This window comes from Phocoena phocoena, chromosome 19 (assembly GCF_963924675.1).
Source record: "Phocoena phocoena chromosome 19, mPhoPho1.1, whole genome shotgun sequence".
Taxonomy (NCBI): domain Eukaryota; kingdom Metazoa; phylum Chordata; class Mammalia; order Artiodactyla; family Phocoenidae; genus Phocoena; species Phocoena phocoena.
This window is the reverse complement of record NC_089237.1, coordinates 15,548,374-15,574,569: the sequence shown is the minus strand read 5'-3', so window position 1 is coordinate 15,574,569 and position 26,196 is coordinate 15,548,374. Positions and strand designations below refer to the sequence as shown.

The following is a 26,196-nucleotide window of genomic DNA, read 5'->3' as shown; positions in this document are numbered from 1 at the left end:
ATGCGAACGCTGTAATACAAGTTTGCATTTCAAGACACTAGGACACGAAATTCTGTAAGTACTAAATGGCCGTCCATACGGACAAGATTGGAATGCAAATCAAAAAGGTAGCAGTCGGGGGACGAGCTTTTGGAAGGCTTCCTCCTTTTTGAAAACCTTATGACGTTTCTATATAACACTGTAACAAGTGAGAGAAATGGAAACCGTGGTAATGTTGACTGATCACGTATAGTCTTGAGCACATATAGTCTGCCAGGGTCAGTATTAGGCAATTCCACATGCACTGTGTTTTTTTTTTACATAAATTTATTTATTTGGCTGTGTTGGGTCTTTGTTGCTGTGCGCGGGCTTCTCTAGTTGCTGCAAGTGGGGTCTACTCTGTTGCGGTGCGCAGTCTTCTCATTGCGGTGGCTTTTCTTGTTGCAGAGCACGGGTTCTAGGCACGTGGGCTTCAGTAGTTGTGGTGCATGGGCTCGGTGGTTGTGGCTTGCGGGCTCTAGAGCGCAGGCTCAGTAGTTGTGGCTCACGGGCTTAGTTGCTCTGTGGCATGTGGGATCTTCCCGGACGAGGGCTCGAATCCGTGTCCTCTGCATTGGCAGGCGGATTCTTAACCACTGTGCCACCAGGGAAGTCCCTGTATTTTTAATCCTCACATTCCTCTATTTCACGGATAAGGAGATTGAGCCAGACAGGCTGCGAGCCAGGATCACATATCTAGTGATTGGTGGAGCAGGGCACTCAGTCCAGTTTGCTTCCCTGCATGGTCTTTTATTTTGTAAACAAAGTATGCATTATAATATAATGAACATTTGCGAATCCACCACCTAATCCAAGACAGAGAACATTACAATACTTACATCTACCTATGTTTCTCTCTCTCTCTCTCTCTCTCTCTCTCTCTCTCTCTCTCTCTCTCTCCCTCTCCCCCTCTCTCTCCCTGTTCCTCCCACCCAGTCTCTGTTTTGTGTTTATCCATGCCTTGCTTTAAAATTTTTTCATTCTTGGGGTATAATATAAATACAGGAAAGTGAACACCCCATGTTCAGATGTTCAGCTCAATGAATTTTCACAAACTGAACACACCCATGTAACCAAGGGTCGGATCCAGCAAATAGGAATATTACCAGTATTTCAAATGCTTTTGAACATTTTTTCCATAACCTCATTAGACATGGATATTTCTTCTTCATGAATTGTCTGTTCATACATATTCTTGATCATCGCATCTGTTCAGGTCTTAGGGGCTTAGAATTACTGGGTCTCTATATTTTTCTCATTGGCCTATATGAGCTTCTTGCCATATTTGTTAGAAATCTCTCCCCCCACCCCAAAAAACAAAAACAAGAAAAAAAAAAAACAGGTCTTCCCTGGTGGCGCAGTGGTTGAGAGTCCGCCTGCCGATGCAGGGGACACGGGTTCGTGCCCCCGTCTGGGAGGATCCCGCATGCCGCGGAGCGGCTGGGCCTGTGAGCCATGGCCCCTGAGCCTGCGCGTCCGGAGCCTGTGCTCCGCGACGGGAGAGGCCGCAACAGTGAGAGGCCCGCATACAGCAAAAAAAAAAAAAACCAAGGGACTTCCCTGGCAGTCCAGTGGTTAAGACCGCACTTCCGCTGCAGGGGGCAGGGGTTCCATCCCTGGTTGGGGAACTAAGATCCTGCATGCCGCATGGCGCGGCCAAAAAATAGGGGAAAAGAAAAAGAAATATCTTTCCCCTGTTTGTTGTTCATTTAAAATTTTTATTCCCTGGCGGTCCAGTGGTTAGGACTCCAGGCTTTCACTGCAGAGGGCCCTGGTTCAGTCCCTGGTCAGGGAACTAGGGTCCCTCAAGCCACACATTACTACATCCATATCTATGTCTGAAGTATCTTTTTATCCCCCCTCCTCCTCCACACAATTGGCCTTGTTAGTAAGGTTTACAAAGCCCTTTGTGGTCAGACTGAGTTCTCTCCTTCCCTGGAAGGCTACTCTTTCCCCTTTTACGCACCCGCACCTTTTCTGTTTCACTAACCCTCCCTCCCACAAGGCCCTCAGAAAGACAGTGTTACATATATATTTTTTCAGGATCAGAATACATTTTTATGATTGTAAAAAATGTTACCTATTTATAGTACACAATTCAAAAGGTAGAAAAAGTTACAAAAAAGAAAGGTTACCTAAAATTTCACCACTAAGAAACAGGCACGTTAACATTTTAAAGAATATCTTGCCAGACTGTGTCTCCTCTCCTCTCCTTTCCTCTCTCTGTATAAAACTTTACATAGACGTTTTAGTGTTGATTTGTAACATTCTTTCATATGTCATCAGCGTATTTCCACCCAATGCTTCCATGGCTGCATAAGATTCCGTTGTACGGATGTCCTGTAACTATCCCTTGTTGGACATTCAGGTCATGTCTCTTTTTAATTTCCAAACATGTAAACTGTAGAAAATACAAAGAGAAGAAAATAAAAATCACCAGGTATCCCATAAGTCAGTGATAACCACTGTTAACACTTAGGCATGTACAGTGTTTCTGAAACTCTGGTGAGCCTCAGAATCGCCTGGGAACCTTGTTTACGATCCAGATATTCCTTCATCTTGAGATTCTAATTCAGTAGGTCTGCTGTAGGGCCTGGGCACTCGCTCTGTAAACAAGCAACCCTGGCGATTTGGACACCCAAGTTTAATAACAAGAATGCACAAAGGTCTTTTCAGACTTGACTTGATTTAAAAGAAAATAAAAATAAGGTCATATTATACATCCAGTTTTTTAAAATCAGTTACAGTGTGAACCTCTATTCATGTCGAAATACTCTTATAAATTGATTACTGTTGTCTGCATAGTATCCCATTGTGTGAGTGTATTTCAGTTGACACAGTCAGTGCCATATTGTTGGACATTAATTTTCCCCCAGTCATTGTTGTTATAAATAATGCTGTGTAGCAAAATCTTTGCATAGATTCTTAATTATTTCTTTAAGTTAAATTCATAAGAAGTGAACTCTGGGTCAAAGGTCTGTGTTTTTGAAGGCTTTTGACGCATGGTGCCATATTCTCTTCCAGAAGGGTTGCCCCCAGGGCTGCTGTCACCATGAGCTCACTTGTGTGGGGCAGTGTGGTGAGTCGTTCCATCTGTGGTCTCGACCAGTTCTGCCAACCACTCAGGGGTCAGCACCAGCACAGCTCCTGGCACATGCGAGGTGCTCAGTACTTGTTCTGTGCCGTAAGCAGGAGTATTTCCTCCACTGAACAGATGAGGTCACTGAAGGATGAAGAGGTCAAATGACTAGTTCAAGAGCAGGAATTCAAACCCAGCCTTGAACCCAGAGCCCAAGCTCTCTTAACCATGCTGTTGATTTTTAATTAATATCAGAGAGGGAGGAACTGTGATGGTTGTGGGAGCAGTACTTTTTAAAATATGGTCCTAAAAATATACTGAAGAAATCAGGAAAAGGGTGTGAAAGGGTGGAGAGAGAGAAGGGTTTGGGGGACCCTCACAGACATTCCTTTGTAGGTCAAGTCTGTTGTGTCATTGGAGGTCTGAGTGATGTCACAGTGGTGGTGATGATGGGTCTTGTGTATACATCTGACTCTTTGTAGCTTCCAGGGCAAAGCAAGTCAAACTCACTGAACGCTGAGCAAGGAGCCGGGCTCTGTGGGAAATGCAGAGAGCTTTGGTTCCTTCAAAGACCTTAAGATGCCCCGTGTCTCGCTTCCCTCCGTTTTATTTACTTTAGAAACATTATAATAATATAAGAGAAAGGTACACATAATCCCAACCTCCTGGCACAATAAATAATTTCATGTCTCCCTTATCCTCTTCTATTCATTGTCCATACATGATCTGCTTTTAAAGGAGGATACAATTCAGAGGATGTTAAACCCTTGCCTATAGGACATAGGACAGCTTGCCTTTCCACCTCCCCTGGTCCAGCTCAGTTCAACACACATGTGTTTTTGTTTTTGTTTTTTTCTCAGTTGCTATTTATTTGCCTTGTGTTGTTCCCAACATCACACCTGAGCCCAGCTATTCATAGGAAAGGGGACTCTGCCTCCTTTGCTAGGGTAGCTGGAGCCATTATCCTCCCACATAAGCTTTATTAGAGAGGTTTTTATTCATGGAATCTAGTAAATGTTTGCTTCCTCCACTGCTTATTCAAAGTCATTGAATATTGTGATTTTTTTGCATTAACCAGCATTATACCTACATGCATGCTGTATGAACAGTGGAAAGCAATGATGAGGCGTGATGTTTACTCTGATGCTTTTGGTGGGAACGTTCATCTTATGAAGAAATGAACTGAGACCTAAAGCATTCTCCCAAGGAACCTATTATGCATTCCACTGAATTTGCTTCTTAGTTTTTTTTTTTAACTTTTTCAGTTATTTTTTAAAATTAATTAATTAATTTTTAACAATTTATTAAAAAAATAAAACATAATGGTACAAAAAATTTGAAAGTAAAAGAATTGGAAAAGATATACTGTGCAAATATAAACCAAAAGGAAATTATATAATAACAGATACAGTAAACTTGAAAGCAAAAGCGTTACTAGAAATAAACAAGGGCACTTCATATCAACAAGTCCAATTTACCAGGAAGTTTTAAATTTTGTATGCACTTGACTTCAAATTATACAGAGCAACAGAGCTACAAGGAAAAAATAGACAAATTCAGTATCATAATAGAGATTTAACATACTGCTATCATTCACTGATAGAGGATACCTCTTTCAGAACCAGTAGACCCCCCGCCCCAAAAAATTAGTAAGGATATAAAAAACTTAAATAACGTGAGCAGCAAATTTGATTCAACAAGCAGATATATATATAGTCACTATGCTCCAAAACTTTAGATTACAAATTATTTTCAAGCACACTTGGAACATTTTAAAAACTGACCATATTGTGCTATAAGGCAAATTTTAACAAATTTCAAAACACACATGTATTGAGCACCTGTTGTATGCCCTGAACTGGGGAGATAAATGGATGAGACATGCTTCTGCTCTGAAGGAACCATTTAATGGGGGAGAGAGACCCTAAAAGAATCATGTCAACATCCCCATAGTACTCTCCCTGTAGATCTCCCCAGGAAGCTGTGGAGAGGCAGGGAGGGTTGTTTTGTTTGTCTGTTTGTTTTTTTGCGGTATGCGGGCCTCTCACTGTTGTGGTCTCTCCCGTTGCGGGGCACAGGCTCCGGACACGCACGCAGGCTCAGCGGCCATGGCTCACGGGCCCAGCCGCTCCGCGGCATGTGGGATCTTCCCGGACTGGAGCACGAACCCGTGTCCCCTGCATCGGCAGGCTGACTCAACCACTGCGCCACCAGGGAAGCCCAAGGCAAAGGTATTTTTGAATTCGGTTCACAGGTAAGAAAACCGAATACCCTAAGGTCATTTACATTGTAATGGCAGAATCAGAACCTGAACTCCTAGACTAGATTCTCAGCCTGCGCTGCTCCAACCCTTGCCTCCTCCCATTCTTGGAGCCCCACTGCCATGCGACTGCCTGAGTCCCAGCGAGGGGCCCACGCAGACTCTGTCCACCTCCTCCTGCCCCAGCATCTGCCACCCCAAGCGGAGTGGGCCCTCGCCGCCTCCTTCCACACTCCCTTCCAGCTGCGTTGTTTTGTGACCTCATTTTCCCTTTACGACTGCCCTTGGACTTGATTTCTGCAGAACCAGAATGTGGCGGGGAGAGCAGCATACCCCATGCTGCCCTGACCTCCCCAGAAGTACCCCCCTTTCCCCTGTCACACTGTCCATGGCCTCTTCTTGCATCTCCCTTCCAGGTGCACCCGAGGAGGGTCCAAAAGCTCAGAAGTTAGAAACAAATGATAGTTGCCAGGGACCCACCCATGGGAATTGCGGGAGGACTCTGCATCTGGACCGTGGATTTATTTTTCTTTTAATTCTTCTGAAGAGCAGCTTAAACACTCAAGTCCTTGGCTTTATTTACTCTTATCATTTCCTCTTATCCGGATTGCAGCATCTGCTACGCCTGGTTCCCAGGCTCTCTGCTGTGAAACAGACTCTTGAGCTCACAGCCTTGATCCGGGCAGAGGCTCTTCAATGTTAAAAAACAATAATGGGGACTCCCCTGGTGGTCCAGTGGTTAAGAATCTGCCTTCCATTGCAGGGCACATGGGTTCAATCTCTGGTCGGGGAACTAAGATCCCACATGCCACGGGGCAACTAAGAGAGCCCAGGTGCCACAACTACAGAGCCCACGCACTCTGGAGCCCGTGCACCACAACTAGAGAGAAGCCCACGTTGCAACGAAAGATCCTGCGTGCCGTAACTAAGACCTGACGCAGCCAAAATGAATAAATATTTAAAACAAACAAAAAATAATGGCCTTCCTTTACCAAATGCTAAAGGTACAAAGCATCTTTAAGCATTTTCTTCCTTAATCTTCCCAGAAACTCATGAGATTGGTGTCTTCCCCAAAGTGAGGCTTGCAGAAGTGAGGCAGCTGGCCCCAGGGCCCAAGAAGAGATTTGTACCTGGGTGGGTCCAGATTCCAGAGTCACCCTCCTAAGCCCTCCACCGTGCTTCCAAAGAAGGTGTGGGTAAGGAAGGTTCCATTGGTTTGTCATTGCAGAAGTCAGCAAGTGTTTAATCTTTGGCATATAGTCTTAGGGAGATCCTAAAGTTTCCCGAGCAAAAAAGATTCTAAGATCATTTAACTTTTGTGTTGAGAAGCCAGAGCTGGTGTGTTCAATTAAGAATATGCAGGTTAGGACTTCCCTGGTGGCGCAGTGGTTAAGAATTCGCCTGCCAATGCAGGGGACACGGGTTCATGCCCCGGTCTGGGAAGATCCCACATGCCGTGGAGCAACTAAACCCATGAGCCACAACTACTGAGCCTGTGTGCCACAACTACTGAGCCTGTGTGCCACAACTACTGAAGCCTGTGTGCCTAGAGTCCATGCTTGCAACAAGAGAAGCGCACTGCAATGAAGAGTAGCCCCTGCTTGCCGCAACTAAAGAAAAGCCCATGCGCAGCAATGAAGACCCCAAAATAAATTAATTAATTAATTTAAAAAAAAAAGAAGAAGGAGATTATGCAGGTTAGAGGAGGCACAAGCCACCTACATGGATTGGGGTCGGCGGGTACTTCCTCGGCATCTGAGCTCCCGCTTTGGGGAAGTGAAAACCCTGGGATTGTTTTGGTTGAAGGGACAATTTCAGTAAACCAACAGAGAGGTAGTAAAAGTAACAATTTGTTACTTACACATCCCAGAAACAGGGTGAGGGGCGGGGGGTTGGTGGCACAATGGGCCAGGGGGAGGGCAGCCCTCAGTCCCAGGTCGTCAGCGGGCAGGACGGAGAGAGCAGGGTAGCACTCATCCCGGGTGGTTGGGGCAGAGGTCAGTAACTGTTTTCCTTTTTTTCTGACCACTTTTATTTAATATGCGTCACACGCACATGACGCAGGCAGGGAGAGGTTACGAATCCACGCACTGACTGAAGGTGAGACCAGCTGGGACTGTTGTCAGACGTGCGCTGAGTCAATTAGGCTGTTGCTCAAAGTTCTTTATACTTAATGGTTTCCTCGACAATAAGTGCAGAAGCAGAAATGTGTACACATCCCAAAGCATCTTCTTCATTTGGTTTCCTGTGCTTTCTTTGCATTCTGTTTTTCTTTTGCCTTTTCTACTAGTGGTATTAACTGCTGGTGTTCTGCTAAAGTCTTTAAGAATTCCATAATGAATGGCAGATAATTATGCTTCCTTCTGATATTTTCAATCTTATATCTTTTTAATTTCTGTACTTCTTCAATAAGCATCTGATTTCTGGCAACCTCTGACTGAATAGCGCTTAACATGTTATTACCCTGATCTGTATCCATGGGTTCTTCCTCAGCAAGTTGTCTTTGTAATTCTTCTATCTTCTGTTCATATATCATTTTTCTGTCAGACACAATGGCCATTAAGTTAAATTGAATTTCACCTTCACTGTACTTGTGTATCCTTTCTTCTATGACTGGCCTCACTGCACTGATCCAATCATGTTGATGACATACACCTAAATCAGTGGGTCCTTCTCTTAATCCATCTAATTCATACAGTCTTACATTACTAGGAACATAACTGACAAAGTGAAAAGCATCTTCTTTTTCTGATGTCTATGCATCAAATTCAAACATCTGCTGTCTGGCGAAACTGTTGTGTACTTGTCGAATCACATCCGAATTACTCAGTGCCAGACCTTTCACAGCTGCATCAAAACTTTGTGAAAATTCTTTAAACCCTGATAATGTCTCTCCTAAGTGGACATCTTGATGGGTACAGTTCAATAACACACTTACTATGGCTCGAGTAGCACAAGCATTATTAATTACCCGCTTGGCAAAAAATATCATGTCAAGTCTGGAGTCCTGAGGCCCCAAAGCCTGCTGTTTCTTCTCCTGGCTGCAACTTGAAAAGAAAAATCAGGGCTTCCCTGGTGGCGCAGTGGTTAAGAATCCGCCTGCCAATGCAGGGCACAGGTTCGAGCCCTGGTCCTGGAAGATCCCACATGCTGTGGAGCAACTAAGCCCGTGCACCACAACTACTGAGCCCACATGCCGCATCTACTGAGCCCGTGTGCCTGGAGCCCGTGCTCCGCAACAAGAGAAGCCACCGCAATGAGAAGCCCGCGCACCACAACGACGAGTAGCCCCCGCTTGCCCCAACTAGAGAAAGCCCGTGCACAGCAACGAAGACTCAACGCAGCCAAAAATAAATAATAAAAATAAAATTAAAAAAAGAAAAATTAACCCATGAACCGGATTTATCAAAATTCTCAGGCTCTAAACTCCCTATTTCTTCTACTTGGGCTCCTCAGCAACTGAATGCTTTAATGAGCTCGGTGAAGACCCGGGGTCACTTTCCACACAGCGCCACTCTCTGGCATTGCCCATCGTGCCCTCTCCCCAGCATTGCCCATCGTGCCCTCTCCCTCACCGCTCCATCCGCCGCCGGCCACTGGGATCGGCACACCCGCACTGGCTCGTCAACCACACATCCCCCCCGCCTACTCCGTCACTAATTTTTCAAGGGGTCAACTTTTTTTTTTTTTTTTTTTTTGGCAGTACACGGGCCTCTCACTGTTGTGGCCTCTCCCATTGCGGAGCACAGGCTCCAGACGGGCAGGCTCAGCGGCCATGGCTCACGGGCCCAGCCGGACCGGGGCACGAACCCGTGTCCCCTGCGTCGGCAGGTGGACTCTCAACCACTGCGTCACCAGGGAAGCTCCAAGGGCTCAGCTCTTAAGTGGTTATTTTAAAAGGTGCCCCCCAAAAAGCAAAGCAGGAACTTCGGGTGGGAATCCCAAACTCAGACCCTTATCTAAATGTCCAGACTCTGGGTGTGAGCAGGTTTGTCATACGGTAAAGTGCCGAGGCAGCAACTCCAAGGAGTTGTTGTTCTCATCACAACTTTAAAAAGAGTGCCATCCATGCCTTGCTTCGAGAACCAAACAAGTCCTTGAATGTTGCCACATCAGAAGGTCACGGAACTGCCAGCGAGTGGAGCAAAAGCTTGTGGTGAATCGTGTCAGGAGTTCTCAGAATCGTACTGTGTTTCAGACACGTCTCGAGAAAGGAATGCAGCGAGTCACAGGGACATTATGGTTGCTGGGCCGTGGAGCCTAATTTAGAGGGGACCCCCTAACACACTTTTTTTTTCGGTTTTGAAATAGGCGTAACCCTCTGGTCATTCTTAATAGAGACCAGGATATTGAAGAATGTTTCTGCACTCTGATAAAAACAGTAGTGCCAACATGATAACATATGGCCATTCTCCTTCCACTTCAGTGTTGGAGTGGGGGGTGTGCAAAAGGGGTGGGTGGGGACTGTGGCAAACCGGTGAGCATCCCTGTCAGGTGGGCAGCTCCACCCAGAAACTGTGACTGGCGCCTTACAGGCACACTGGCTCAGCATTGTCAGGCCTCCCAATGTTTCTGAGAGAGCTGGAAATGCAGATTTTTATGTGAAATCTCTCCAGTTTTCAATGCTCGCTCACTTTTCTTTCACATACCGTGACGGCCAAATGCACCTTGCCTGTGGGTTATCAGTTTCAAGTACCTGGCATAGTTGTTGGGAACTGACCAGTCTTCCTGGTCTCCCATCTCTGCTCTGCCCCTTATTAACTGTGTTATCAAGAGAATTGATCTCTCAGTTATTTAATACCTGTTTCCTTATCTGTCAAATGGAGATAGGAATTTTACCTATTTCTGAGCATTGCTGTGAGGATTAACGAGAAAGCCTGGGAAGCCGGTGCCGGGTACCTAGCCAAGTGTATGGTAAACATTAACTTGTATCATTACTTGTGGTCTCTTTCCATAAGTGCAGGGTGACCGTATGTCCTAGTTTGCCTGGGACAGCCCTGGCTCAAGCATGTTGTAGTGCTGTAATTATTAGTAACTCCCCTTCTCATTCTCAACATGAGACAATAAATGATATGGTCAACTTATATAAGCAGATACTGGTGTGATGCTGTTCAGGACTTGAATAAGGTTTAGTCCTAATGGAAAGGTCATGGTTCCGGTTGTGTGAATGTCCTTGGACAAGTCATTTAACCTTTATGTGTTTCGGTTTCCAAATTCTAAAGGACTGACAAGATGAATTCTGAGACCCTCCAGTTCATACTCATTCTGTCATTCGACATTTGTGAGTCCAGACTATGGCAGGCAAACGCTGGGGACATGGAGAGGCGGAGGATAGAACCTGAGCCCTCAAGGAGCACTTAGCCAATGAGGAACTCATTGTGTTGTGTGAATGGGGGGGGAGGGATCCTACCCTTTTTTCTATGTTATGTGAAAGACTGTTAGTTAGAAATTGTTGGGCTTCCCTGGTGGCGCAGTGGCTAAGAATCTGCCTGCCAATGCAGGGGACACGGGTTCGAGACCTGGTCCCACATGCCGCAGAGCAACTAAGCTCGTGCGCCACAACTACTGAGCCTGTGCTCTAGAGCCCGCGAGCCACAACTACTGAAGCCCACGCACCTAGAGCCCGTGCTCCACAAGAGAAGCCACCGCAGTGAGAAGCCCACTCGCCGCAACTAGAGAAAGCCCGCGCGCAGCAACGAAGACCCAACGCAGCCAAAAGAAAAACGAAAAATTGTTCATAAAATAGTTCTTGCGAATCCAATGGTTTATATTTGAAACCTCAGTTTCTCACAAACAAATCATTAGATTTTAGTTTAATTCCCCACACGTTTCTCTTTCTTTGTTTGAAAAAAATCTTCACTCTGGAAAATACAGAAAGGCCTAAAGGAGATTTTTTTCTTCCTTTCTGTTGACTCTGCAGTAAGCAGTAGGGGGGCGGGGGGCGGGGCTTCTAGTATTTTAGCTTTAAGTTACTATCCCCCCCCCCCCACTTCTGCAGCCACTTTGGCAAAGCTAAATTTTTTTTTGTTTGGCCAGTTGAACCAACCCTCCCCCCGCCCCCGCAGTGAAAGCGAGGAGGCCTAACCACTGGGCCGCCGGGGAATTCCGCAAACTAAATTTTTTAAAAGTTGCTCTCTCTCAGTTTGTCCCGGTGTCTCCTTTATTATAAATCCTTTCACTCATTCATTTACTCATCCTAAATCAGAGGTATGAAGCATCTAATGCAGCGCTGGGGCTGGGGCTCTCCTATCCGTGCTTTTATGAAATAATCTGCTGACGACTCCCACGGATAAGTGAAACAAGTGTGGCTCCGCGGAGGCCGGCGCGGGCGGCGGGCGCGTGATTTCTGCGCCGGGACGGTTACGCTCCCACCCACGCGCGCTCCCTTCCAGGGTCGAGTGCGGAACTGGGCCCGGCCCCCGCCGCGGGTCCTGGATCCTGCCCTTCGCTGGCTGGTCAGTAAGGTTGGATTGTCCTGGCCCAGAAGGCCACTTCCTGCCACGACCGGAGCCGGCCGTTGTTGTGAAAGTTGCCCCCCGGGGAAGGAAGTGGCTTTGGGCTGTTTATTTTGGCTGCGGGCTAGCAGACGGCGCCGGAGGCCGCCGACCTGGGGTTCGCAGAGCTGGGCTGGGGAGCCTGGCGGACCTCGTGGCCGCGGCGGGGCTGGGGGAGGGGTCTGCGCCCAAAGGCCCCGGGCCGCGCCGCGGAGATGGGGGCGCATCGCGGAAGGAGGGCGCACGGCCTAGGTGGGGGGCGCAGCGGCCACGAAGACCCGGAACTCCGAAGACGGGGCTGGGCCCAGCACCTCGGGTCCTGGAGACGGGCGTGAGGGAGGATGGGGTCAAGGTGGGCCCGCCCCTGGGATGCTCCAGTAGAGAAAGAGACGTGGGGACCAGGCAGGGGAGCGAGGCTGCGGGAGCTGCCCGTGAGCAGAGGGGTGCCGGGTCCCCCCAGCGGTTAGAGGCGATATGGGGGCTCGGCATCCCCCGCCCTTCCTAGCCTTCAGTACAAGATGGGGCCTGGGAAAGGACAGGTCGAAAATATCGTGATGCTTTAGTCTGAGAAGACAAAAGACAGCAGGGCATGAGATCAAACACTCTTAAATCGCCACGGGGGGAAGGTCAGGGCGGGTGAGGATTTGCGTCTCCGAGAGCCCCAGGGGCCAGCTCCCCTCAGCCGGCACCACCTGGGGGACCCAGGCAGAGCCATGGGAGGGTGAAAGCTGCCTTTCCGAATTTACCGGAATTCCCATCCCCCCTTCACACCATCCTCTTGCATGTATTAGGTGACAAGCCCATCTCTTAACCCATTCTCTGCCAGAGTTTGCTTTAACATCTTAGGACACAGCATATCACATCGTGCAACACAGACATTTTAAGGGGGGAGAAGAGCGTCTCTAGAGGAGGTTGACCGCTGCTGGAGAGATTGAGAGAGACACTGCACACAAGCGTGCGTGGGACAGCCGCGGAGCCTCCTCGGGGCTGTGTGTGTTCGGTTTTGTCCCATGCTCTGTAATGGACCAGCAGTTTGGCCTGGCTGGAGTGGAAGGGCTGCTGGGGAGGAGGCCGGAGAGTAGGAAGAGCCTGGAGGGTGGACGGTAGAGGGGGAGCCCACACTATCTCAGGATTTTGGTGGGGATGCTGCACGGTTGGGCAGAGTATTGGGCCTCGAAGGCGTGTGACTCCCCTGCCCTCCATGGAAGGAATGCCCTGCCGCCCCCCCACCCAGGTCCAGTGTGTGTGCAGGGACATGGACACAGCCTCTAGCAGAGGGTGGCGCAGGGTAGGATGCCTGGTCCCCAGGGTTGGCCCCTCTGCAGGGCGGAGCCGGCCGCTTCTGCTGACTCGGACATTTCCAGGCCTGGCCTCAGGGCCAAGTGACTTATTGAAAACAGCTGCTTCTTTTGGCTGGCAGCCCTGCGGGCGGCCTGTGGCTCTCCCTGGGATGACCCCTGGCCTCTGTGTGGCCTGGGGAGGGGTGCCAAAGGGGGAGACGGCCGGGGTGGGGGGCGGGTGGTGCGGGGAGAGACTCAGCGGCTGGAGGCCACCCTGCTGCGCCCTCTGGGACCAAATATGGTCAGCTACCCCCAGGCTCGCCAGCTGGTCCCTGGTCCCCAGCTCTCTAGGAGCTGAGCCAGGCTGTTCGCTGGGTCCCCAGTCTTTGATTCTGCCATTCCCCGAACTTGGAACACCCTCCGTGTCCTTGTCTCTGCTTGCGCCTTTCAGGGTTTTGTTTGACGTGTCCCTCGTTCAGTAGATATTTGTGGAGAGCCTGCTGTGTGCCAGGCACTGTGCTCGAGTGAACTTCCCCTCCACTTCCTTCAGCGTGATGTCTTCAGCTTGTGATGGGGAACAGCCGTCTCATCGGAGGTCAGACCTCTGGCTGCCTCTGCTGCTGGGCTGAGTCCGGGAAGCTGCAGGGACAGCTGAGAGGTTTGCTGCTGAGAAACAGACAGTTGTGAGCCTCTGCACTCAGCCTCAGGAGCAGCACATTGTGTGTACCTTACAGCAGAAGGGAAAGGAAAGGAGGCCACAGTGACCCTCAACCCGGAGGGAGGAGGTGTGGTTACTCAGTGTAGGGCAGATATCTTTAAAACCCAGTTACCTCTGAGCACGGGAATAAATTTCCAGGGTGATGCCCTGGATGTCTGAGAAGCAAGGAAGTATGGATTCCACACCAGAAAGATTCCTTCAGTTACCTGGGAAATCCATTTCTATCCATTTACCCCCAACCATGTGGTATAAATTAGATCTGACTGTTTTGCACACTTGTTGATGTGTTGCTTGTAACTTTTTCATGGATTGCTTTGTGAATTCTGCGTCTCCAGCTTCGCTGTAAACATCTTGAGGGCAGAAGCCACATCCTTAATTTCCCTATAGTATCTAGTTCAGTGTTTCGTAAATGCTTGTCATTGTCATGAATGAGAAAGTCTCTGGGGGAGCAGCTGGAGACGCCATCGAGAGGATGCGGTGGGTCCAGCCTCCAAGCACCTCCTGTGACGTGGCCCAGAGGCACCCACTGGCCCAAGAAGCTCATCATTGGTCTGACGGTCAGAGGGGACTCTGGAACAATGCCTCCAGGGGAGTAAGGAGCATGGACCAATGTTCCAGACTGGTGCATGGACCTAGGGTTGTGTGTTTATCAGGATTCTTTGGTTACAAGGACAAAAGCGCGACGCAAACCAGCTCAGCAAAAAAGTGAAAGGGATGTGGCTGAAATCCTGAGTGACGCACAGTGCGGAGGAAGAGCCGCAGGAACCCGGGGGCGGCGGAGGAAGAGCCGCAGGAACCCGGGGGCGGCGGAGGAAGAGCCGCAGGAACCCGGGGGCGGCGGAGGAAGAGCCGCAGGAACCCGGGGGCGGCGGAGGAAGAGCCGCAGGAACCCGGGGGCGGCGGAGGAAGAGCCGCAGGAACCCGGGGGCGGCGGAGGAAGAGCCGCAGGAACCCGGGGGCGGAGGAGGAAGAGCCGCAGGAACCCGGGGGCGGCGGAGGAAGAGCCGCAGGACCCGCCGCAGGAACCCGGGGGCGGCGGAGGAAGAGCCGCAGGAACCGCCGCAGGAACCCGGGGGCGGCGGAGGAAGAGCCGCAGGAACCCGGGGGCGGCGCAGGAACCGCCGCAGGAACCCGGGGGCGGCGCAGGAACCGCCGCAGGAACCCGGGGGCGGCGGAGGAAGAGCCGCAGGAACCCGGGGGCGGCGGAGGAAGAGCCGCAGGAACCCGGGGGCGGAGGAGGAAGAACCGCAGGAACCCGGGGGCGGCGGAGGAAGAGCCGCAGGAACCCGGGGGCGGCGGAGGAAGAGCCGCAGGAACCCGGGGGCGGCGGAGGAAGAGCCGCAGGAACCCGGGGGCGGCGGAGGAAGAGCCGCAGGAACCCAGGGGCTGGGGCTGGGGCTGGGCATTCCGCACCACAAGGACTCGCTTCCTCTCCTTGCATCTCTCAGCTCTGCGTCTCTTTCCGTATTATCTTCTTCCTTGCTTACAGCAGAAAGATCTTTTCCTCGTGGTGGAAACGTGGCCGTTGGCAGCCCCAGTTTAGCCACGTGAACAGAGAGAGGAGACGTCAGGGCTCCAGGAGAGGACTCTGATCAGCCCTGTTTAAGTGCCAATCACTGTAGCCAGGGGGATGGACGTGATTATTGGCCAGTAGTGAGCCTCGTGCCCACTCACATAGCTAGAGATGCAGGAAAATACTTTATAAATAATAAGGGGAAGAGTGTGGGAAGTTTGCTAGGTAGACAAAAACAAAGACCAGAGACTGTGGGCAGCTCCACGAGGTCAGGGATTCCGTTATCGTCTCCGTATGTTCCACGCAGAGCCTGGCTCCCGCCAGCCCGTATGGTGACAGGGGCTGGGTTGTATCTGGGTGGCTCATCCTTACACCCTCTGTGCCTGGCACCCTACCTGCCACCTGTGAGAATCTCGGAATATTTGTTGAACGAATGAATGACGTGCAGTTGGTTTTCGATGCACAGTTCCCTCCCTGGCCTCATTCATTCATTCACTCCCTGAACAAGTGCATCGTGGCGCACAACTGGGTGCCTGGTGTTGTGGTGTCGGTGTGGTTGCCATCCAGATACAAGGGGTCATCTTTGTCCTTGCTGAGGACCCTACCGAGGTCCTAGTGGGGGCCACTCCCACTCCCTGCATTGCCACCTGAGGCTCCCCAAGTGAGTGGAGTGAGGCTAGGGGGCTGGGTGAGGCTGGAGGGGACCTTCTTGGGAGGTGGGGGGCATCAGGCCTCCGCGCTTTGAGCTCCCTCTGCCGCTTCCTGTGTGCCCGCGGAGACCGTGGATGCAAAGCACACAGAGGCAGTTCTCAAAATGCCTGGTTCCCCTCCCTCTCGCCTGAGCATTTCCAGCTCGGCCAAGGCTGGGCTTCATCTCTGCTTCCATTGGCCCCTGGAGAAACAGCTTCCTTCCTCCCGCCCCTCGACTCTGAGCGGAAAATGCTCTCCCTAGAGCCCCGCAGCCCCCTGCTTAGCAAAGCCCCTGGGTTCCACCGCTGAGAATTGCCCTCAGCCTCCCTGCCGCTCCCAAATTCCTTATCCTTTTCTCATTTGTTGCCGCCGCTGCCGCCAAGGCACTTCTGTGACCCGCATCCCTCACCTTCTGCCTCCTGCGGATCCTTAGTGACTTCACTCTGAAGACTCAGCTCTCTCCACCACCCCCAGACACCTGGACTTGAAGGGCTCGTTTGCCCTCATGTCCTGCCGCGTCCAAACCCCCCGTTCTCTAACTAGGATGGTGCTGTGTGTTTCCTCGTGTTCCCCGCGTTGCCTGGGACATACCGTGCACATAGCAGGCGCTCCAGGTAGATATGTGGATTTGAACCCAGAACCTAGGACAGCTGAGTGAGGAGGGGACTTGCAGCAGTGATCCATGTGACAGAGGAGGAAACGGAGGCCTTGAAGGGTACTGCGATTGGGGCATCCTGCTCTCTGGGCCTCAGTTTCCTCATCTGCCGAGAGGTGAGAGGTGGCGTCTCCCGACCCCATGGGCATTTGCCATTTGTTACGGCTTGATGTAGACCATGCGTGGGTTTTCTGGTCAGGGAGGAAGGGGAGATACTGTCCCCCTGGGCTGCTGTGGGCTCCTGTGACGTTTTGAGCTGCATGTCCAGCCCCATCTCCAAGAGCGCCTATAAAAGCAAGCACTACTCTTCCGGTCCCACGCCCTCTCCCTACCCCCTGCCAAGGGCCACTTTCTGTTACTACTGACTCTCCTCGCTGGAGTGGAGTTTCTGAGAATCAAATGCCCGATCCAATCAAACACTCAGGCCCGGATTAAGTCCTGGGCCAGTTCACGGTTCCTGGAGGGGGGCCGGAAGGGAGGGTTGGGGTGAGGGCAGCGGGGGAGGATTAGCTGTGGCAGTCGCCCTCGTTGGTCCTTTAGGAAGTCACCCGTGTCTTGCCCCGAGAGGACCCCCATCCTGGTGTTGTCAGAGAATAGAGTGACCAGTGTCCCTCCCCACTGGCCTTCCCACTGTGGAGTTTCAAACACGCAGCGACAGGAGATGTGGGCGCTCTGTTTTAGGAAAATGAATTTGGCAGCGGGGACAAGGAGCAGAAAGTTAGACGGGTTGGTTGTGATTGTTATTTAGGCATGAAATTCATTCATTCATTCGTTATTATATTAAGTATTACTGCGTGTTGGGCAGAGTTATAGGTACTGGGGAATGTAGTGTGAAGATGAAGTCCTTGGAAGCTTCGGAACAAGAGGGGAGACAGAAAATAAAACCACGTCAGATCATGAGCTCTGGTTCTGGAAATGGCAGGTTAGCTTGTATTAGTCTAATTCTCTGGCCAAGAGTCCTTATCGACTAAGGACAAAATATAAAATACAGTGGTTTGAGAGCAATCAAAACCAGACGGATGCTGGGGAGGAAACAGTCCTTGAAAGAGAAGAGGCTGATGAGCGAGTGGTTCACTTCAGCAGCTTTTCCTCCTGAGAGCCCTGCCCAGGCTGAGGAGCTCAGACATCTTTACTGGTCAGAGTGTGGGGCTACCAGAAGAGCTAAAAATCAAGAGGGAAAATCCTGGAAAGGCAGGAGATGTCCTCCTACAAATTCTCCTCAAATCCTTGGCGGCTTGTAAACTGTGCGTGGGCAGAGTGAAGCTTTAAGGAGCCCAGCAAGAAACAGCAGCTGGGAGGAAGAGCTTGCAGTTGCCGCCCGGTGCTGAGGAAACAAGAGTTTGGAATTCAAGTTCCACCAAGTTAGAGGAGCTGAGTAATTGCCTAAGGTTCTCTTTGAAAACTCTAGAAGGCCTCATCTATGATTAAACCCAAGGCTGAGCGCCACACCTTAAGACTGAACAACCCCCCCCTAGCAAAACGTAAAACCAAAGCCTCTCCGGGATCAAGGTGATCCACCAGTAACTGAACTGCCTGCCACAACAAAACTCAACATTCTTTTTAGGAAGATAAACAATCCCGACTCCCTGTAACAATGTCATCTACAAGTCCAATATGCCAAAAAAAACCTCCAGACTCCCTGTAACATTATCCACTATATCCAGTATGTAATAAAAATTGCTAGACATGCAGGCAGCAGGAAAAAGTGACACATAATCAACAGAAAAAATAGTCAGTAGGCCCAGACTCACAGATAACCCAGATGTTGGAAAAAATACCAGATAACGATAAATGCTGTGAAGAGAATTATGCTAGAGAATAACTGTGGTTACCACTTTAGATTGGGAGATCAGGGAGGGCCTCTCTAAAGATGTGACTGTTTTTGAAATGTGAAATGCCAGGCAGAGAGGGAGCAGTGCAAAGGCCCTGAGGCAGGAAAGAGGCCTGTTCAAGAAGGGGCAAGGAGGTCCTTGACTTGAGCAAGGGACAGTAGTATCATATGAGATCAGACTGGTAGGCAGGACCAGAACATGTAGGGTCTCATGGCTCGTAGGAAGTAGTATGAATTTTATCTGCAGAATGATGAATTGCCTTTGAAGGCAGGAGAGAGACTAATCTGACTTATATTGCTTTTCTTTTACTATGAGAGAGGCTGTCATTTCAAATATTTAAGAACCAATTGCATTTCTTCTTTTTTTTTTTTTTAGCTGTGTATTCATATCTTTTATTCATTTTCTACTATCTTGGTGCCATTTTACTCATAATTTATTGTATTTTTTATAAAAGCTCTTCATTTTAGGCAATAAACTATTTGCCTCTAGTAAGTTACACATATTTTTGTCACTTGAATTTTGATTTTTTATGGCATTTTTCATGCCATGAAAAAATTATTATGTTATTGAAGTTATCGCTGTTTTCTTTATGACCTTCAACACTCCAATATTATTTAAAAAAATTTTTTTTTACAACTTATTTACATCTTTAAAAGATCATGCTGCCTGGCCATGAAGAATGACTTATAGAGGAATGCGAAGGCCAGCATGGTGGAACAGAAAGGTCTGGGATTTGGACTCAGAAGACTGCGGCCAAATTTCAGCCTTGTGACTCTGGTCAAATTGCTCTACTACCCCTAGTCAAATACTTTGCCTAAAATATGGAATCATCATCATCAACATTTATGGTGCTCTTACTGTGTGCTAGACCCTGTCGCAAACACTTTACATGTCTTATCTCATTTAACGTTTACAGTAGTCTCACGATGAGGAAACCAAGCAGCGTGCCCAACTCACACATTAAGTGGCAGAGCAGAGATTTGAACCCTAGCAGTCAGACTCACGCTTTCAAGGCATGAAAATAATCCTGAAGGGCCAGTGGATGCAGACGTGCTCTGGAGACTGAGATGTGCTGCATGTGTGTGTCGTGTGCTAAGTGGCAGCTAAGGAACAAGAAGGAGGTGGTGAAACGTGGGTGTCACAGAGACCTGGGTTCGCTTACTGGCTGTTTGGTACCATGAGTGGGTCACGTCACAGCTCAAACTCACGTCAATTTCGTCCTTTCTCTCTCCCTTTCTCTCTCTCTCTCAAACACTTTAAGATATAATCACAGCTTTGAGATACAATTCACATATTGTAAAACTCACCCATTTAAAATGTGCCTTTAATTGGGTTTTAGTATGTTCACAGAATTGTGCAACTATCATGACAATCTAATTTTAGCACATTTTCATCACCCCCCAAAGAAACGCTGTACCTTTCCCCAGTCACTCCCCATTCCCATCACCCCAACCCAGCCCCAGGCAACCATTGATCTACCTCCTCTAAATTTAAGTCTCGATTTCTTCATCTGTAAAGTAGGTGTGCTGGGGGCAGGTTGGATTTCAATGTCTTTCATAGAGTGTCTGCTCAGTGAGGTGATGGGTGAGAAGATGCAGGGTTGGGGAAGCCAGAGAGCTAAGCTCTGTCTAAAATCTAAGGAGTGAGATGGTTATGGGACGTGAAGGGTTGGGTTTTGCTGGGGGCGGGTGTGGTGAGTGGTTTGGGAAGATTCTAAATGAGAGGAAAAGATGGAGCCACTGCATCTGAGGAGCAGGAGGGGAGAGTGAGACAAAACGACTCCAGGCTGGAGAACTCTGGCGGAAAAACAGCGCTACGTAACAGAGGTTGGGATAAAGGTTGCAGCGTGGTGTGTGATGTGAACACCTTCACCATCCTCGTAAGATCTTCAGAAAAGTAAACAGTTCCCAACTTGCCATATGGAGTTGGGTTTGCTTTGGGGGGGTGGGACGGAAGGCTGAGTCCTACCTTCAGGTGGCATGGGGCTAGAACAGAGGCTGGTCGCCTAGGCTCTGCCTTGACTGGGCACAGGGAGACAGCAGTGCCTCTTGCCAACACCCAAAGGGCCAGTAGTGAAGGCTGAGTGATTTATCATATGAGAGAAGGCTCACGACCCAGCACCAGGATCATGGTCAGTGTCTGCAGGCGGCCTGGCCATCAAGGGCGGCCAGGAGACCCCTGTGATGGCCTCGTGTCCTGCCTTCCCTTCCAGAACCCAACGTCTTCCTCATCTTCAGCCATGGACTGCAGGGCTGCCTGGAGACCCAAGGTGGGCAAGTCCGAGTCTCCCCAGCCTGCAATGCCAGCCTTCCTGCCCAGCGCTGGAAGTGGGTCTCCCGAAACCGGCTCTTCAACCTGGGCACCATGCAGTGCCTGGGCACAGGCTGGCCGGGCACCAACACCACCGCCTCCCTGGGCATGTACGAGTGTGACCGGGAGGCACTGAATCTTCGCTGGCACTGTCGCACACTCGGTGACCAGCTGTCCCTGCTCCTGGGGGGCCGTTCCAGCAACACGTCCAAGGCTGGCACCCCTGAGCGCGGCGACCAGACCCGCAGTGGCCAGTGGCGCATCTATGGCAGCGATGAGGATCTGTGTGCTCGGCCCTACTATGGTGAGAGGCTGCTGGCTGGGCAGGGCTGGGGCTCCTCGTGTCCGGGGCCTAGGGCCACAAGGGCAGATACTGGGGTGACAAAACCTTGGCCTCCGCAGACCTCTGGCAGTCACCTCTTTCATTGCAATGGGAAGCATTTTGGAATAATTGAGAAAATGAACTTCAAAGCATATAATTTGCTTTTTAAAAAGTTACAGAGTTAATACACTCTTGTAAAGACCTCAGACAGTACAACAGTGTATAACGTAAAATCAAATGAGAAATCCCTTCCCCCAGGCCCACTCTTCCGGGGAGACCCCAGGGTAATCCTCCACAGGTGTCTTGATCCCCATTTTGCAGGGGTGAACAGGAACCAGAGTCACCCAGTGAGGGGGGCCTTTCCTGGTGGGCAGCTTCATCCTAAGGGTCCTTTTCTGGGAGTTCCAAGATAGAATTTGGCGTGAGGGCCAGCTGGATTTTGGACAGGCATTAAGGGGCACTGCGGGGCCCCCTTCCCAGCCCTATGGGATGAGCAGTAGGCCCTCTCCCAGGCTCCTGGGCTGACCTGACGGCAGAGGGAGCGTTAAAGCCACAGTCTGGTGCCGCTGCCCCTCCCACTCTCTGCTGACCCCTGCCCACCTCGGCTCCCAGGGTTATAGGGGGTTTTTGTCTGAGGGAGGGGCAGCCTCTGGGGTCCAGATGCCAAGGTCTTGGCTCCCCTCTCCTGCAGAGGTCTACACCATCCAGGGCAACTCCCACGGGAAGCCGTGCACCATCCCCTTCAAGTATGACAACCAGTGGTTCCACAGCTGCACCAGCACAGGCCGCGAGGACGGGCACCTGTGGTGCGCCACCACCCAGGACTACGGCAAGGACGAGCGCTGGGGCTTCTGCCCCATCAAGAGTGAGAGTGGAGCGGGCGGGGCTGGCGGGAGGCTGGCCCTGGGGGGCGCGTGCGGGTGGCGGAACTTGTAGGGTAGAGTGGGGAAGTGGCCTCTCCTCGTAGCACGGGGCAGCCTGTGTGGGGTCACTGCACTCCTGGAGGGACCCACATTCGGCTATCGTGGTGGCAGGTAACGACTGTGAGACCTTCTGGGACAAGGACCAGCTGACGGACAGCTGCTATCAGTTTAACTTCCAGTCCACGCTGTCCTGGAGGGAGGCCTGGGCCAGCTGTGAGCAACAGGGGGCGGATCTGCTGAGCATCACGGAGATCCATGAGCAGACCTACATCAATGGTGAGGCTGGGGCGGGGCGGGGGGCAGGCGCCTGAGACCTGCCCCGCCTTTGGAGGGCCCAGAGCCCTTTCTGCTGGTGGGGGTAAGGATGCTGGTGGTGGGGCAGAGGGTGGAGGGCCAGGGATGGGGCGACCCCTTCCTCACTGTCGCCATCTTGCTGACAGGGCTGCTGACTGGCTATAGCTCCACACTGTGGATTGGCCTTAACGACCTGGACACCAGCGGAGGCTGGCAGTGGTCGGACAACTCGCCTCTCAAGTACCTCAACTGGGAGAGTGGTGAGGCGCGGGGTCTGGGGCGCAGGGAGGCCAGGGGACCACCGCACAGGCACTCGGTCTCTTATTTACTCCTTCGCTGGTACCCTACTCCAGGAGAGCAGTGAGGGTGGGGGCAGATTTCCACTCCCTTCTGGACTGGGCGCCACTGGTCCATGGCGTGTGTTGTCTGAATTAGGAACCGATGCCCCTTCCTCGGGACACAGGGCCTGGGAGCGGGACTGGATCTTATTCTCCATGCACCCCTTCAGCCGCGGGCACCGGGGCACCAAGCGCACCAGCAGCCTGGCCAGGGTGGGCGGGCAGGCGGGCGGGCGGGCGGGGCTGGAACGGGTTGCTGCGCAGAGGCACCAGGACCACGTGGGCCCAGGTGAGGCAGCAGGAGGGCCGAAGCGGGGCGCTGGGCATCTGAGCGGACTCAGGTCTCCCGAGGGAGCACGAGGTTCGGGGTAGGTCTCCCGGGCCAGGGGGTGAGTTTCTCTCGCCTGGGGCGCTGGCGCCCTGCCCTCCCCACAGATCAGCCGGACAACCCGAGCGAGGAGAATTGCGGAGTGATCCGCACGGAGTCGTCGGGCGGCTGGCAGAACCGCGACTGCAGCATCGCGCTGCCCTACGTCTGCAAGAAGAAGCCCAATGCCACGGCCGCCGAGCCCCCGCCTCCCGGTGAGCCTGACAGCCGAGGGGCGTGGGTGGGGCTCGTCAGGGCCGCAGCTGCCGGCGGCTCAGCCTCCCAGCACAGGGGGCTCTGATCCTCTCTATTCTTTAATGGTTCAGCTGAAGTCTGAACAAACTGAAATGTGCCATTAATTCGTTCCGGGAACGTTCATTGAGCACAGTGGTCAATGCCTCTGGACTCACCGTGTCCTCATGGTGGTCACAGCCTGCTGGAGGTGACAGACATCTCAACATTCAATTGGAATATCCTGAGTTATGTGCTATTAGAAAACACATGTATAATAAATATCAGAGAGGCCTAGAGAAGAAATTGATTAAGCTCCAGAGACTTAAGGAAGGTTTCCTGGAAGTGACATTGGATTTGGGCCTTTCAAGTTGAGCGTAAGTTTAAAAAGGCATAAAGAGGTGTGAGGGAAGGGCATTCCTGGCAGAGGGGACTGCAGGTGCAAAGGCACGGAGGCCTGGAAGTTCACAGCAGCTTTAAGGACGGGGAGTATTGCTCCCTAACTAAGGGTTAGCGTATAGGCGCGAACTACTTAAAGTGTGGTCCGCCATCCAGCACAGCGGCACTTCCCGGGTGGTGTTGTAAATGTAGAATCTCAGGCGCACCACCCCCCACCAATTAATTGAATTAGAACCTGCATTTCCCAGGATCCTTAGGCGATTCATGTGCAGGTACAGTTTGAAAAGTACTGGATTAGAGGGCATGGGAACAAGACGGTTCAGAAAGGCAGGTTGCAGCCAGTTCCTGAAGGATCTTGGCTTCTGGGTGAAATCTGGGTGGGGCCGGGTAGGCTGTGGGAGCCTTTGCAGACTTTTAAGGCAGGGAGTGTCTGGTTCACGTTTGTGATTCACCGAGATAGCTCTAGAGGCCGGCACTGCTTTGGGGTGTGGCCTTGGGTCGGCAGCTTAGTCTCAGAGGTGCAAATTGAGGATAAACTCGACCCCATTGCAGGGTTGCTTTAAGGCTGGAGGCCTGGCCTGGCTTAAAGGAGCGTCTCCTTAGGTTGGAGGGGCTACTGCAGGAGTCCAGTAGACATGGGGTGAAGATGGGATTTGTACACGGAAAATACAGCAAAACCAGAAAATAATCCACAAAACAGAATGTAAGAGCTTACAGAGCAAAACTTCTGCTTCTGACCATTGAAGTGTTGCCAAAGGTTGATTCAGGGTCACTGGCCATCACTGTCCCTCCTCACCCCCTCGGGGGTCAGGAGCAAAGGTTTCAAACATTGGCACCCACATCTAGGGTACCTCACCTCCAGCTCAGGGGGAGCCTGGGGCAGGCACCAGTTCCAGGGCTTCCCTTTCTGAAAGGAGGGCCACAGGGCCGGTGTGGGCAGGCCTCTCTGTGGCCCCCATCGGGACTGGCCCCTCACCAAGTCCTCCGTCCCCTGGATCTGCCCAGAGTGGCTGCTGTGGGGAGTTCTCCTCTGGGGCCTCACGGACCTGCAGGTGTGTCTCTAGCCGTGGAGTTCCTCTTTCATCCCGGCTCACATCTCTCTGCACGAGGCGTATTTTCTAAGCAGTGTCTTGGGTGCTTCTGCCTCCTGGGACTCGTCACTCGAAGCGTGTCATTTTAGAGGCAGGCGCCATCATGCCCCCAAAGCGTCCTCATTTCCTAAACTCCCTTCTTCCTACAGCCCTTGGGTCTGCACACCCACTAAACTCTTCTGTCCAAGGAGGCAGCCTTGGGTCTTAGCTCAGTGGCTGACAAGAGATGATCGATAGGTCTTGAGCCAAGGAGGGAGGCTGCTCAGGCTCTCGGCCCTTCCCCAGTCTGCCAGGTCTCCAAGAGACAGTATGGTTGGACCCTGGAGCATCTCCCAGGATGGAGTGGATCCCAGTGGGGCGATGCTTCAAGTGGGTACATGCTTTCTTGCCCAGCCAGCAGAATCCTGTCCAAGCCTGATGTTGTGGGTGGTTTGGTAAAGTCTTGTTTTCTCTTGCCAAGACCCAAGTGAGAGCTTGTTTGCATCAGGTGCCTGCGGACCCTGATCCCTAGAGGGTGATCTTGCAATGCATGGAAATGGGAGTGAGGAAGGGCCTAAGACCGGTTGGTTTCTCAGCCCTAGGGTTCAGGGAGAGGAGCTGGGGGTGGCGGGGGGCAGGGTAGGATTAAGAGTAAAAATCCCAGCCAGGGGATGCCTGTCAGGCAGTGGTGAGTTCACGAGCTGCTGACCTGGGAGGCCCCATTTCCCCACCCCCTTCATCCCGAACTGATGGAGCCACACTCCATAGATGTTCTTTGAGACAATGACGGCTGTGTCATTTATTAAGTGAGGTGGACACGAGCTAAGTTGTAATCTTACAGCAGGAAACCCCATTTACAGAGGAGGAAACTGAGGCTCCTGGGGCTGGTCTGTCCTGAATCCCCATCTATCTCTCCATGAGAGCCCCAGCTTGGGGGGGCCGTCCTGTCTTGGGTGGAATCTGCCACCACCTCCTGGGGCTTCAGCCACCCTGGGAGTTTTGTCTTTTCAGCATCATTCGGTATTCAGACCTGTCCTAGTGGGAAGGGCGGATCTGTGACAGGTTTGGGGAGGAGGTGACTTCCAGGCCCCTGCCTGTGTTGACACCCAGTGGGTCGGTTCCCGGGCTGGGCAGCTCGGTCCCTGAGCAGCGGCCTCTCTGGTGTCCGCAGACGTGTGGGCCAACGTGAAGGTGGAGTGCGAGCCCAGCTGGCAGCCCTTCCAGGGCCACTGCTACCGCCTGCAGGCTGAGAAGCGCAGCTGGCAGGAGTCCAAGAAGATGTGTCTGCGGGGCGGGGGCGACCTGCTCAGCATCCACAGCGTGGCCGAACTGGAGTTCATCACCAAGCAGATCAAGCAGGGTGAGGGGCTGCTTCCCCCACGCCCATCCCATCCGCCCGGGGG

At 51.6% G+C, this 26,196-nt stretch overlaps 1 protein-coding gene across 1 annotated transcript in view; it reads left to right on the top strand.

Annotated features, from left to right (window-relative positions):
- MRC2 (mannose receptor C-type 2) overlaps positions 1-26,196 on the top strand; it is a 54,084-nt gene that overhangs the window by 12,166 nt on the left and 15,722 nt on the right. Inside the window, exons 2-7 of the mRNA XM_065896930.1 lie at positions 20,740-21,153; positions 21,863-22,036; positions 22,206-22,370; positions 22,535-22,648; positions 23,162-23,308; positions 25,965-26,153. Of these exons, the coding sequence (XP_065753002.1) occupies positions 20,740-21,153; positions 21,863-22,036; positions 22,206-22,370; positions 22,535-22,648; positions 23,162-23,308; positions 25,965-26,153 (1,203 nt within the window). The remainder of the gene's footprint in view (positions 1-20,739; positions 21,154-21,862; positions 22,037-22,205; positions 22,371-22,534; positions 22,649-23,161; positions 23,309-25,964; positions 26,154-26,196) is intronic.